At 49.0% G+C, this 14,863-nt stretch overlaps 1 protein-coding gene across 2 annotated transcripts in view; it reads right to left on the bottom strand.

Annotated features, from left to right (window-relative positions):
- Cdc5 (cell division cycle protein 21) overlaps positions 1 to 14,863 on the bottom strand; it is a 171,759-nt gene that overhangs the window by 10,224 nt on the left and 146,672 nt on the right. For both annotated transcript variants that reach the window (XM_075697261.1, XM_075697260.1), the window contains exon 12: positions 10,989 to 11,072. In XM_075697261.1, coding sequence (XP_075553376.1) covers positions 10,989 to 11,072 — 84 coding nt within the window. The remainder of the gene's footprint in view (positions 1 to 10,988; positions 11,073 to 14,863) is intronic.

The raw sequence follows: 14,863 nt of genomic DNA on the forward strand, positions 1-14,863 counted from the left end.
CCTAGCGGCCGGCTCACGCGATGGGCACTTCTGCAACGATACAACTTTACCATTTGCTACAGGAGAGGAAAGAACAACGTTGTGGTGGACACACTTTCGCGCGCCCGTTGAGTGTGAGAAGAGTAACATTACTACTCAACTCACCCCGCCCGAAACTGAGCTTGAGAGCGGACTAAACACTGCGATGATTGAAGTTGTCAGGAGGGGCAACATTAATACTCATCGTGACTCCTCAGTGACTCAGCCTAAGAGCAGAGTAACTGTTACAATGCTCGACGGCGCTGGTCCCGAAGGAAGGGCGGACGAACCCCCTTCTCAGGACGAAAGCGTGAACCACTTGGACTGCGTCAGTTCAGTGGGGAGCGTGTTCGTCAGAAAGGAGCTGTTAGCGGCATAGCGGCAGGATCCGTTTTGTAAGAAAGTGTTTGAGGGGCTCCGGGAGCCCGGCAGCGCGGCCGCGCGGCGCTCCGAAACAGCTGGTATTGCTGTGAGCGCGTTGGATTCCTATCTGCTAGACTATGACGGCGTCCTACTGAGATATATTCCCCCGGAAAAGGATACACATGAGTCCTTCAAAGCGGTGATTCCCTGCATGCCTGAGAGGAGCACTTTTACGCTACTTTCACGATACGTGCCTCACCGGGCATGCGAGTGGTCCTAAGACTTATCTGAAGTTGTGCCACTTTGCTACCTGGCCTGGAATGAAGTGGGATGTGATGCGCTACGCCCACTCTTGCAACGTGTGCCAACGTGTGAAGCCGCGTGAAGAATGACCACCCGGGCTCATGCAGCCGATCAATAGCCGAACACCGTGGCAAATTGCGGCATGTGACATCATGGGACCTTACCCCAGGACACCGAGCAGGAACCGATTCCTTCTCGTAGTCACAGACCATTTCAGCAAGTGTGTGGAACTGTTCCCTCTACGGAAGCTGACGGCACGCGTAATCATGGGAAAGCTGATCGAGGTGGTTACACGATTCGGCTATTCTGAGCAGTTGATAACGGACAATGCGTCCTACTTCACTGCCAAACTATTCGTGGACTCTTGTGCAGCTCTCGGCATTAAGCACAGGAGAACAACCACGTACCATGCCCAGGCGAATTCCACTGAGCGTGTGAACCGCAACATCAAGCACATGCTCGTTGCATTTGCGGGGACGCACAATGAGTGGGACGCTTGTCTTCCTGAAAGTGGATTTGTGATCAGGTCGACAGTGAATCGATCGACTGGGTATACACCCGCCACCCTCAACCTTGGGAGGGAGCTGTTGAATCCGGTAGAACTTACTCTACAGGAACGAAGCAGCATGGAACTGGTTGTTTCGTCGGCACGCGCCGATTATGCGACTGGGCTGCGCGCGAAGGTAACGGAGGCTTTACGAAAAGCGCGACGGAACCTGAGCACTGCACATGCCGAGCAGAAAGCGCAGTACGACCGCTCTCATAGGGAAGTTCACTACAAAGTGGGCGACCTGGTGTTGAGGCAGAATCACGTCCTGAGCGACGCCAGTAAGAAATTCTCAGCTTCTCTGGCGCCGAAATGGACAGGACCGTACCGGGTGCGAGAGACTGTCTCTTCGCTCGTGTACAGCCTGGCGGACTTGAAGTTAAGACCGATCAGCCGACCGGTGCATGTCTGTGACCTCATACCCTACTACGACAGAGGGAACGAGTGGCTCGAGGAGAACGCTCTCCCGCGCCCGCAGGCAGCGGCATCGGGTGGCACAGCTCGACGTTCGAGCCCAGTGCGGCGTTACAACTTGCGATCTCGGCAGAACTAACTCTGTCCGGTTCGCGGAGGCTATTTAATTGTGCGCGATATCGGATGGAACGGTCCTCCAATGTCTAGCATGCAGCCTTCCAGAGCGAGCACGCGCTTTCTCTTTGGAAGAAGCGAGAGGGGCTAACCAAATTGTTGCAGCAGCAGACCACCCGTCGGGAGCCGTGCAACAACAATCAAGCAAAAAGAAAGACCGTCGCCACTGCCGGTGCGAACGAGCAGACCGTAAGCAGTCAGCAACGCAGTTCACGCAACAGGCGGCGAGAAAAGAGGACCCTCCGGCAGCCAACAACGAGGTGAGAAGCGCAGCGAGCGACTTCATGTCCGAAATGATCGCAGCGGCGCAGAAATCGCCGAACCGCGCCGCACAACTCCGCGACCGAGTTGCGAGCCCTGCAACCAAGCCCGCAGCCTCAAGGCCGAGGGAAAGACTTCGCCCGCAAGGACAGAGGGGACCCCTGCTGCGCAGCGAGGTGCAAGCCATCGTCAGGAGTGGGTCGGCCGCGCCTTTGCCGATCTTGCGTGCCGAAACCCGCGAGGCTGCGCAACGACACAGAGAGCTGGGTCAGGACGAACAGAAAGATACGCATTCGACCATACCAGAGGGCAACAACCTCCGCGAACATCAGAAGACAACTGTCCTGCGCCATCTCGAGGCTGGTTCGGGGATCGCGTCAGCGTAATCGAAGCAGCCAAGAGAAATCCAGGGGCCATTTCGCCACCACGGACCCGGCATGTGCGACTAGGCAGGTGATGCCGCCGAGAAGCGAGGTGACCCAGACCAAGCAGCCTTCTTGCCTCCTTCTACATCCCGTTACTGTCAAGCTGCTCCGAGGCATCATTCAATGTTCCGGCCTGGCTCGCGACTACCTACATGGCGACAACGGCGGTCTGCAGCTAGAGCTACCCCCTCACCAACACGGACTCAAACCGTGTTGCTGTTGGAGTAGCATGTCCTTCTCAGGAAAGCCTCAGGTGACGGCGGCCTCTTAGCGGCTAAAGGGTTATCTTAAGGAGGCGGGGATGTGGGATCGCACGCGCATCCCGATATCTCCGCAGCGGCCACACGGTTATCACGCGATAGTCACGTGCTCGCTCGCGGAGGGTAGCGGGGAGAGGGCACCTTCGCTGCTCCCGCTGCTCTTCGCGCCTGGCCGCGACGCTGCAGTCAAGGCACCCCGTTCCCTCCTTTCCCTTTCTTGGAACTGGGGAGACTCCCTCTCCGCCATTCTGGGAGAAGCGCTATTCCCCCGATGCATTTTTGTCTTTCGGCTGAGGAGCTTGCGACTGGCCGCATCTCAATTCAGCTGCTGAGACCGCCGCACGCCGTCCCCCTGCTGCGCTCGGCCTTTGTGAGCGACTGACCGCCCCAGGGCCCGAGCGCGGATCCACTCTGGGTGAGCTGAACTCTTATCAGCCTCTTTTGTGGTTTCCACATTGTGCGGTTTATTTCGCCCCAGACGTGCGGAGCGCTCCGCCACTGTGGTTTTGTTTTGTATTTGTTTTGTATTTGGTTTGCTACTGTTGTCCAGTTGGTGTACTTGTACTCTAAGGTGAATAAACACCTTAGGTCGAGACTCACCCTGTCCCCCCTGGCCTGAACCCGCCGTGGTCGCAACTCACTGCGAACTGCGGTTTAGGGGTCACAGCTCTGACTGTTACGGCTGCTGCGAAAGTGCTAGTGAGCGACTGCCGCTCCGCCAGTGCTGTGCGATCCAGAGAAAGGGTCAGGTGCGCACGCGTGAACTTGAGTAATACCCCTATATAATTTAGCGAAAATGCACAGTCTGAAAATAGACTTTTTTTTCGATTCTTTGCTATTTCAAGACCTGCGTCTCCCCCGTAAAGCAAGCCAGGAATGGATTAGTAGATTTATGAAGTTTAAAGGATTTTCTTTGTGAAGGCGGACAGGCATGTGCCAGAAGTTGCCGCAGGAATTTGAAGATAAGCTGTTTTCTTTTCAGCAGTATGTTTTATCGTTGCAACAGAGCAACGCTTATCAACTCAGCCAGATCGGTAACGCTGACCAGACTCCGGTATACTGTAGTATGCCTGCCAACTCAACAGTGGAGTCGACTGGGGCCAAACAGGTTCGCCTGCTTACATCTAGGAATGAAAAGATGCAGGTAACGGCAATGCTGATCTGTACAGCAGACGGCCACAAGTTGGCACCCTTTGTTTTTAAGTGCAAGTCTCTCCCAAAGGCTGTGAACTTTCCCCAAGGTGTCATAGTGTGCGCCAACAAGAAAGGTTGGATGGACACTGACCTTGTTCTTGAATGGATAGACTGTGTGGCGCAAGATGCCTGGTGCTAGCTTAGGGCTCTGCTCGATGCTTGTGCTTGATGCCTTTAAGTGCCACCTGGAACAGCTAGTCAAGGAGAAGCTTGCAGCTTGTCACACAGACCTGATGGTAATACCAGGCGGGATGGCTTCGCAGCTGCAGCCACTAGACATGTGCGTGAACAAGCCTGTCAAGGACCGTTTTCGGCACTTTATGATGAGCGGCTGATGAATGGAAGCCACAAATTCACAGCCAGCAATAGGATGAAGCGTGCTTTGATCGACGAAGTGGCAAGGTGGGTGGCGGAAGGTTGGATTGGGATTCCATCGACTATAGTTGTGGCATTTCAAACGCGATGGACGGCACTGAAGACGAGATGCTGTGGTCTAACAGTGAAAGGGAGCTTTCTGAGAGTGATAGTGAATGAAGAACGGGCCTAATGAAAACGTTGTTCACTGTTTAAAATAGAAAAGTCTTCAGCCTTGTTTTCTTTCAGTCATGGAAGTCACATGTGTGTTGGAATCGTGGTTCGATGTTGTTTTCTTTTTCGGCTGCGGAAGTCGGGTGCACGATAGACTCTGGTAAATAAGGTGCTTGCCAGTCAACAAGTGACTACACCGAACTTCGTACCCCCCAGAATGTGTCAACCTACTTCAATGAAATTGGAGGATATTGTTTTGACATGGCATGTCCGTCGTCTGCGACACTTCTACTGGCACACCTTGACCCTACACTCCGGCATCCTTTCAGACATCTACTTAAAACCGTGCACAACTTGTCACATCCTGGAATATGCTCGACACAGAAGCTTCTTTGCAGTCGTTTCGTTTGACCTCAGCTAAACGAGCAAGTTCACGACTGGGTTCACTGCTGTTAGCCGTGTCAACGCTACAAGATCCAGCATCGTTCCGTTCCGCTTTCCAAGCTTTTTCTTCCACTGGATGCTTGCTTTGACACTGTGCAGCTGGACCTCGTTGGCCCTCTAGCACCTATGAAAGGTTAATGTAACATACTGACATGTGACCGCTATACACGGTGGCCAGAAGCCACACCTATATCTGACATCTCAGCGCCCACTGTTGCAGCAGCTTTTGTGTCTACGGTGACCGCGAGGTTCAGGTGCCCATCCACAACAGTCAACGATCGTAGTCAGCAGTTAACTAGGCATTGTTCAACGAGCTACTAAAACTTCTTGGAACGACATGTTTTCGCACGATTTCTTACCACCCGCAGTCAAATAGACTTGTTGAATGTTTGCACCGGCATCTCATGTCCTCCCTTAGAGAGAGAGAGACAACTTTATTTATCCCATCTTAAAGGGAAAGGAAGTGCGGGAAGAAGGCGAGGGAGGTTATCCTACTCGCGGTAGGCCTCCTCTACCACCTCAGCCCACCTCAGGATAGCTTCCTGAAGTTCGGGGTTGTAGCTGCGCATGGCAGCCTCCCACAGCTCCCTACTACTTAAAGCTCTACAAAGGTTAGGAGGAGGGGAGTGGTTCTTGCATTGCCACATAATGTGGTTAAGGTCCGCTCTGCTGGCAGAACAAAACTTGCAGGCTGAATTAGGGTATATTCCCGGGTGAATTTTGTGACGTAAGGCAGGAGACAGAAAAGTGCGAGTCTGTAGTTTACGCCATAGTACCTCGTGTATGCGTGACGACCGAATCATTAAAGGAGGTAGGGTTAGGCGACCTAGGCGGTAATGCCCGCAAATGTCGTGGTAAGTAAGTAATCTGTCTTTGGAGGTGAATGCTGGAGGGAGATTATTGGCGTCTGAACCGTCCCCTGCCTGTGCTCGGTTCGTGAAAGCTCGAGCACTTAGGTGGGCCGCTTCATTGCCGATTAGGCCTGCGTGAGCAGGTGTCCAGATTAAACTCAGAAGTTGGGCTGGCGGATTGTGAGATAGAATTGCCAGGGCTGTCCTGCAAACCCTACCCGCTCCAAAGTTGTGTATGGCAGTTTTGGAGTCACTTACTATGACAGAGTAATTGGGTATTGTCGCGGCGAGTGCCACCGCCGCCTCCTCTGCCTCCTCCGAGGAACAGGCTATAATGGATGCTCCCGTCGCAATACTGCCAGTGGAGTCAACAACTGATATGGCGAATTTATGTCTACACGGATACTCTGCGGCATCGACATAGAGCACGTCTTTGTAGTTAAATAACTTTTTCTGCAGGGCTTTAGCTCGTTGTTGCCTTCTATGTTCGTGATGAACAGGGTGCATATTCTTAGGTAGAGGAGGGATATGAAAGTGCTCATGTATCGAGTGGGGAATATTGAATTTCTCATTGGTCATGGGTGCTGGGGCAATACTTAGGGAGTTTAGGATGTGCCTACCAGTGTGGGTGTTCGATAAGCACTGGTATTGAGCGGTCAGGTGGGCTTCTGCGAGCTCACTAAAAGTATTCAAGGTACCTGTAGCCAAAAGTCTCTCAGTAGAAGCTCTACTTGGCACTCCAAGGGCAAATTTGTAGAGTCTGCGTATCAATGAGTTAACTTTGTCTTCCTCGGCCCTAGTTAAGTGGAGATAGGGTAGGGAGAATGTGATTTTACTGACAGAAAACGCCTGTACCAGTCTTAGCAATTCTGCCTCGCGGACACCTCCGTGCTTATTGCACACCCTTCCTATTAGCCGTGTGGTATGACCTACGCTGGCAGTAACCGTTTGAAGTGTATACGTATTGAGTCTGTTAGATTGAATGTGCATGCCAAGTACACGGATTTTGTCTACTACGGGAACTTCCTTCCCGTTAATGTTAATCTGAATGTTCGGCGTAACACGTTTATTTGCGGATAGAATTAACAGCTCAGATTTGGTGGGCGAGCACTCGAGGTTCATGAACCCGGCTCTCGTAGCCACTGCGTCTGCAGCCTCTTGTAAGGTATCTTGAATGTAGCCATCCGAGCCACCCTTAATCCATAGGGTAATGTCGTCTGCATATAAGGAATATTGGAGATCCGGTATTTGTGCTAGCTTCCCAGCAATAGACCTCATAGCTAGGTTAAATAGAAACGGCGAGAGCACAGATCCCTGAGGAGTGCCAAAGCTACCTAGGGTGATTGGGGGCGAAGTTTGATCATTGAGACTTATGATAGCTGTGCAATTGGTAAGAAATTCGCGGATGTAGTCATGCATTTTTCTACCGCAGTTAATAACATTCAACTCACGTAAGATAGATCCATGATCTATGTTGTTGAATGCACTGCGAAGGTCGAGTCCTAAGATGGCTTGGGTGTCTTTACTAAACGTAGGAGTGAGAAAGTCATGCTTGAGCCTTAGCATGGCGTCCTGGCAAGAAAGCGACTGGCGAAAGCCAATCATCTCCGGCGGGAATAACTGATTGTCTTCTGCGTATTTATTGACGCGATTAAGCATGACATGTTCGAGCGTTTTGCCCAAGCATGACGTGAGGGAAATAGGTCTAAGATTAGCTATGTCAGATGGTTTATTGGGTTTGGGAATAAAGATTACTTTAGCAGTTTTCCATGAGCTCGGAAGAGAGCTGTTATCGAAGCAATGGTTAAAGTATTCTGTGAGGGCAGAGATTGATTTGTCGTCCAGATTTCGGAGTAATTTATTATTTACATTATCTATACCGGGAGCAGATGTAGTGTTAAGGGAAGCTAAGGCATGTCGCACTTCTGCCTCCGTTATTGGGGCGTCGAGAAGTTCGTTAACATCGCCTGTATAATCTGAATTCTCATGAGTTGTGGTAGGAGGGAGGTGTAATCGTGCAAGCTCCTGAGAAAGATGGGGAATATTATCCTTGTGTTTGTGCAATAATTGAGTGATGTAGTGACTGTGTTGCGCGCGCGAGGTCGAGGGATCAAGCAAATGTCTCAGCAGTTGCCAAGTCTTTTTACTACTGAGATTACCATGCATGCTCTCACATACTTGGCCCCATTGTTGATTAACTAGTTGGGTCACATATGCTTGTATGTCATCATCAAGTCTGGCTACACGTATGCGAAGCCTGCGGTTATGGCGGCGTCTTTTCCACCGCTTTAGTAGTGATTCCTTCGCTTGCCACATGTGTAAGAGTTTAGCATCAGCTGTTTGAAAAGGAGCGTCAGGTGGCATAGTTGTAGTATGATTGTCAACGTCCGTTTGGAGTTGACTAATCCATTGCTGTAGATCAAGAATGGAATTGGGAGCATTATTTGCGCGAGTTTTCCGAAATTTGTCCCAATCCGTAAGTTTGGGAGGCAGAGTGTGAAAGGGCTTGTGAGAGAAGGTAACAGAAATCTGTATGACGTAGTGATCGCTACCAAAATTGATTTGAAGGTTTTCCCATTTAGTGAAGTTAACCCGAGAGGTGAGGGTAAGATCTGGTGATGTATCTATGGAGACACTATTTCCTAAGCGAGTGGGTGTGTCGAAGTCATTGTGGAGGGTGAGCTGATGATCCTGAATGTGGGTCCATAAAGCTCGACCCTTAGGTGTGGAAGTACTGTGACCCCATAGTTGATTTGGAGAGTTAAAATCGCCAACAATGAGGAGCGGGTTTCTTCGAGCTTCCTGTTTAGCACGAGCAAAAACGGTAGTAAAACGGTGGTGTTTAGAGCTGGGACTGCTGTAAACGTTAAGGATGTAAATAGGAGCTGACCTGGTCTTTTTAGAAAGTATTTCTACGAAGTCGTGATCAATGTCGATATTCTCAAAATGGGAGCAAATAACAGTCAAATGTTTTTGTGCTAGGATCGCGGTATTGGGACGTTCGCATCTTTTGCATTGGAATGTGTTGTATCCGGGGAATTTAACGTAACCATTCGTTTCTTGTAAAGCAATGACCCCCCCATATCGTATGACAGGGGAAAAAATAAAAGAGCATACCCGAGGGCGTATTTTGTAACGAAAATTTATTAGTAGCTGGCATGGTCACTGGACTACTTTTCACTAGCGCTGTCATTGTCATTGCTGTTACGGTCTCACAGTGCGTTGTCGTCCAGTGAAATTCCACATTTGGCAAACGACCGCACTACGACATCTTGTGGAACAGCAGCCCACGTTGAATGCACCCAACCACACGCAGCCGTCAGGGAGGCTCCTTTGACAGGTCCGGTTCGCGTAAGTTCGCTGTCTTCTGCCGCCAGCCACTCATTGTACTCACGGCGGAGCAGGTCCTTAATAAGCGAAGATCAGGGCTTGTTTCATGACCATGGCGCACTTCACTGAGAGGGACCAATCACGAATTCCAGTGACGTATGCCGCAAGCTTGGCTTACAGCTCCGGAAAGCGTCCCGACTTCGGCCCGTGGGAAATTCTTCGCTTGCCATCACAGGTGAAAATCTAGCTTCGCTGCAGTCGCCACTCTCGCACCAGCCTTTCAGAAACATCGAACTTGCGGCCCGCTGCGCAGTGATTTGTTTCTTTGGCGTAAAGGATGGCAGCCCTCTTGAACGCTGCTGCGAACGAGGGCCGAATGTTCTGTGGGCCTGGAGCAGTCATGACGACTGAGGAAGCATGGAAGTAGCACGTAGCCAGCAGTCGAGTTGAACGCATCAAACTAAGAGATACACAGAAATTGAAACACGAGAGCAGGCGTCTGCTCTTCCATGAACTATGACACTCCCTGTGAGCGCCGCCGTTCTGGGGGTGCCGCCGCGAATGGAACAGCGGCACTTCCATCAACTATCGACACCCCTCGTGAGTGTTGTGTGTGCTGTAAAACCCTAAAAGATGTTGAAAAATCCTTCCGAAATGCGAACAAATGCGCGAGATAGCGAAAACTACGAGTAGGGCCATAGGGCAAACATAAAGTTGTAACTACGTTGTAGCTCCCCTGATGTCTCATTGGTCTCGATTTTTTGCGGGTGCCATGTTTTGGTTTCAAGTGTAAGTCGACCCCCCCCCCCTCACTTCAGATTTTCAAATTAAAAAAAAGAAAAGGTCGACTTATAATCGTGTAAATATGGTAGTTTACAGCGCTCACCTATGCCTTCCATGCGATTTCTTTGCCACCACTACCAAAAGACATATGCCACCACCTGTTGACTATGTTGTTGAACTGCAAGCTTTCTCCAGCCAGATATGCCCTGTGCTTACGCGTTTGCAAGAAGCAAGGTCTCCGTACGTTTCTCCCACAATCCCCTCCACTACCCCCATTTTTGTGCATAACTGTGCCGTGCAGAAGCCTTTGCAGCCACTACTCCGGACCATATTCTGCTCTCGAATGCCGTCCAATGACTTTTGTCTCGAACATCAATGGCCGACCAGACATAATTGCCTTGGAATGTCTCAAGACCGCCTACATTGAAGCACCCTTGCTGCTGACACCCCCAGTGTGCGATGCAACCCTGCTGCATTCCTCGACGTCTCCTTCTCCGTATGTGATCCCCAAGACACACTGCGTCACATGGATTTTCCATCGTTCGTTGAACTTTCTTCCTCTCTAGAGGAGGAGCCCTCTGTAGCAGCAGCAGCGTCAGCGTCGCATCAGAATTACATGGATGCTTGTGTCTACACGAGACGGGTGCCGCTGGCAGGCGGCGGCACATGCTGGCGTTCGGAATTAAAAAAAATATATACACTACGAGTGTTGGTTTGTTCTTTCTCTCGGAAGGCCGAGATTTTACCGGTCTATGTGGTCTCTTGTAGCCACAATATCAACAAGGTTCTACTGTAATTGCTATCACAATAAATGTGGTGCCCATGAATCTGAATTAATACTAGTTGAATGCCATACTTCAGAATAACACATAGACAGGTACTGCTACTGCAGAAAGAAATGATAAAGGCAATACTACTGTCTGGCACTAAGACAAATATGGCTGTTTCTTGTATCCATATTGTCCTACAATAGCACTTATGTGCTTTCACAAAGTTAATGAAACTATCTTTGCTGTTCTGTTTGAAGAAATTGCTGCATCATATCATCATATGTTGAATGTGCACATGCAGAAGGAAGTCACGAGTGCCACACCTGATAGCCTCCCAGCAGCACTCGAAGCTTCTTTTCAACTTTGGCTGCTTTCTTGGCTTCTCTTGTCATGTGACCTCGGTTTTGCTGCAGGAAAGTATAGAACAATTAACAAATGGTTTGATGCAATACTTTGCTTAATGCACTGCATTTCAAGGTGAGTGCGTTTTCTAGGTGCATAAACATGTACTTTAAACAGCAGTGACACCAATGGTGGCATAGTGTGGCTAACAGAGCCTCATTTTTGTACTTGGTCATAATTTACATGCCATTTTCAGTTGACCTCATCCATATGAACACAAGAAAGCACGTATTACAGCAAGGTAAATATGGTAACTACAAACTCTGAAAAATTCAACATCATTCATGCAGGAACAGGGTGTTAAATCAACATATTCAATGAAATAATATTAACTCAAATTACTATAGTCAATTTCAGAGCTGTTTGAAAGCTTGTACTGGAGAAACTGATCATTGTTCACAAACTTTGTTGACACTACTAGACACTATAAATTTCCCTTTGTTGCTATAAACTGTACTTGCAATAAGTGTGTCACTGTGTGGGCTGCATAGTCAAACTTTGTATAATGAATGAGAATCATTCTGCACAAAGCATTTAATACATCAGTAGTTAATTATACACCTGGACTCACTGTGAAAAGACATGAAAGGTAAACATGATGGAGCTGGGGTTGCACTCTGTAACAACCCATTCCCTTTTTCATTCTCTCCAACATCTCCCATTAGTTCGGATGGCAATATTATTGACTGAATCAGCCGCTTTGTGCTGGTGACTAGGAGAATGAAAAACTAAATTGACTGTTGCAAAATATGGCCCCTAGTTACAGTGAGCCTTATGGAAGCTGCTTCCCTCTACAGTAGAACCCCGCTGTTACGTTCCTCACTGCTGCGTTTTCCCGGCTGCTACGTCGTTTTCATCTGGTCCCGGCATAGCTTCCATAGGATCCAATGTATAAGGAACCCCGCTGTTACGTCGTAGCTGTGAAAACGTTCCCGCATGATACGTCGCAACTTAGCCCCCCGAAACCGCCTGGGCTAAAGTAGGCAACGCGCTCCAACCGCTATTTTGGCTTTTGACGAGTTTTGGCCGGGCTTGGCTATGGAACTGGCTGCAAGAAGCCGCACACCAGTTCGAGAGGCCGCCATCGAATTGGCGTGCGGCTTCTTGCAGCCAGCTCCATAGCCAAGCCCGGCCAAAACTCGCCAAAAGCCAAAATGGCGGTCACATACGACGACGTAGATGTTGTTGTCGGGACGTCAGAGTGTCAGAGCATCGCCGAGATCGTTGGGATCTCGGTCGCGAGTGAAGTCGCAGACTGCGATGCACGAGCCGCATGATGCCGGGGAGTTGCCAAATCGTAGCTTTCGAAAAGCCGTTGCGGCTCTGGACCTCCTCCGCAGGTACGTCGCACCTCACAGCGACGCTGACAGCAATGCGGCCTTCCAGGCTATTGAGAAACGTGCGGTGATTTCTAGCGAGCGAAAGAAACGGCAAGCCACAATTCTGGACTTTTTTTTAGGTCCTAAGCACACTCTGTGGAAATAAATTGTCTATAGTTGAAGCTGCACTTTTTTTCATTCATTTTCGGAGCTTTCCTCACTGTTGCGTTTTCCCGGCTGTTACGTTTTTTTTCCCCGGTCCGGTGAAAAACGTATGAACGGGGTTCCACTGTACACTGCAGTGCTTATTCTGTATTGCTCAAAGAAGGAAGTTCACATACTCTTCCACAAATGTGAAGGGGTACACACATGAGGCATTCAAATTGGCTACTCACATCTGCGGTGCATGGTGCGGATTAGCACGCACACACACACACCTATGGTTCAAGGACCCTGAAGCTTACCCCATCTCATTCTAACATAGCGGTCTTTTTCAGCCTCTGTGTCATTGAATATGCTCACAGATATGTAGTAGCTTGTCAGGTAGCCAGTGCTACGCTGTCATGTTGCCATGCCCATGTGCTTTGAGCTAAAAGGTAGTTGCCTAAAACACAGTGCCAGCAGCTTTTTCTCACAAGCACAATATCACAAAGCCAGCAACAGACGTGGCCTGCATATGGAGCACGTGGTATGACGGCGCCGCCGCCATGCAGCACGGAAAGAAGGCACCTGTCATGAACGTTGTTGCACCCAACGTGCAGTAAGGCACTGTGCAGGTTTACGTTGCAGCTATATAATGTACCATATGAGCTGTTGCACTGTTGGTTTGCTCGAACAATTATTTTAATTGTCCACTGTGTGGGGATGCTGGACTCTCTTGCACTCCCTTTTGTTGTTTTCCCTGCATGGCTTTTGTATTTCCTGTAATCCAGCTTGCCTGTGTAGCTAAGCAACGCTGGCGGTTGGTGTAGTTGCAGAATAGTATGAGAGATGGTGTGAGTGTACAGCTGCTAATGCCACCCAATGGCGGGGTTACTTGGGCGCAAAAGGGAGTAGCCTCTTTCTCTTTTGCTCGCAGGACTGTCTTGCGAAAGGCTTTGGAGAAGTACACTGGGATGGACGAATATGATCATTGTAATGCACCACTATTCGCGTGACTGTACATGTAAGCGAATAGGTGTTGGCATCCAGCTTGCGGGAGAACATATTTGCTCGATATTGACACGTGTACTTGCTTATAGAGTGCCCCACATTTCACCGCCTAACAAATGTTATTGCACAGCGCAGGACACACCTGCATGTATTGGAAGTTTCTCGAACATTACCGATGGTTTTATTTATTTATTTATTTCATATACGTCACAGGCTCCAGAAGGAGTATTGCGTGAGGGAGGCGGTACAGATAACAATTGCGGAGCAAGAACGTAGTTTTTGTTACATAAATATGAAAAAAAACGAGAATCAAATAATAAACAAAGAATGCAAAGTAAACAAAGATAAAAAGCAAGGAAGGTAAACGAACAGGTGCTAGCTTTTCAGTATACAGTAAAGCAAACAACCTTAGAACAAATATTTACATAAATAAATAACAATGAAGTTAAAAGTAACAAAACTAAACAGACACTTGTTTTTAGCTAAGTACTAGCCAAATATGCAGTGACTTTTTGTCTGAAGGTTAATGGGTCATTAATGTCAGCGATGTTATCAGGAAGACCATTCCACAGTGCAATCACACGTGGCAAAGCTGAGCAGTTGAATGCATTGGTGTGACCGAAGATGCGTTGGAAACTGAGATGATTATGCAGGCGTCTAGATGTGCGGGAGGGACGAACGAGTGGTGAAGTAGATGGGCGTACATTATGCATGATCTTGTGCAGAAGACAAAGTAATGCTACATTCCTGCGCGATTCCAAAGATGAAAGCGACAACGACAGCTTGATGTTAGTTAGGCTCGAAAATGGGCTATAATCTCTGGCAATGAAACGTGCAGCACGGTTTTGGATCGACTCGAGAAGATGGATTAGATATGCCTGATGAGGTGACCATATAGAAGCTGCGAATTCGAGCTGCGGTTGCACTAAATTTTGGTAGGCTATCTTTCCAGTGAGGGAAGGAGCGCTGCGAAGGTTACGTTTTAAGTATCAGAGAGTGCGCGATACTTTAGCCGTTATTTTCTCAACGTGGGATGACCATGAAAGGCTAGGTGTTAGAATAATTCCAAGGTACTTGTATGAAGATGTGCGAGCGACGATACTATTGCCAAGTGAGTAACTGAAAATGGAGAAGGACTTCTTGGGAGTAAATGTCATCAGATTGCATTTGTTAGTGTTTAGGGTCATTTGCCAATCTAAACACCAGTTAGTGACACATTGAAGGTCACATTGAAGAGCAATGTGATCAGTGGGGGAGCGGATTTGACAGTAGCTAACACAGTCATCTGCGAATGAACACTGGATGTAATGTTAAATGGCAAGTCA

The sequence above is a fragment of the Dermacentor variabilis genome, chromosome 6, assembly GCF_050947875.1.
Source record: "Dermacentor variabilis isolate Ectoservices chromosome 6, ASM5094787v1, whole genome shotgun sequence".
In the NCBI taxonomy this organism is placed as follows: Eukaryota; Metazoa; Arthropoda; class Arachnida; order Ixodida; family Ixodidae; genus Dermacentor; species Dermacentor variabilis.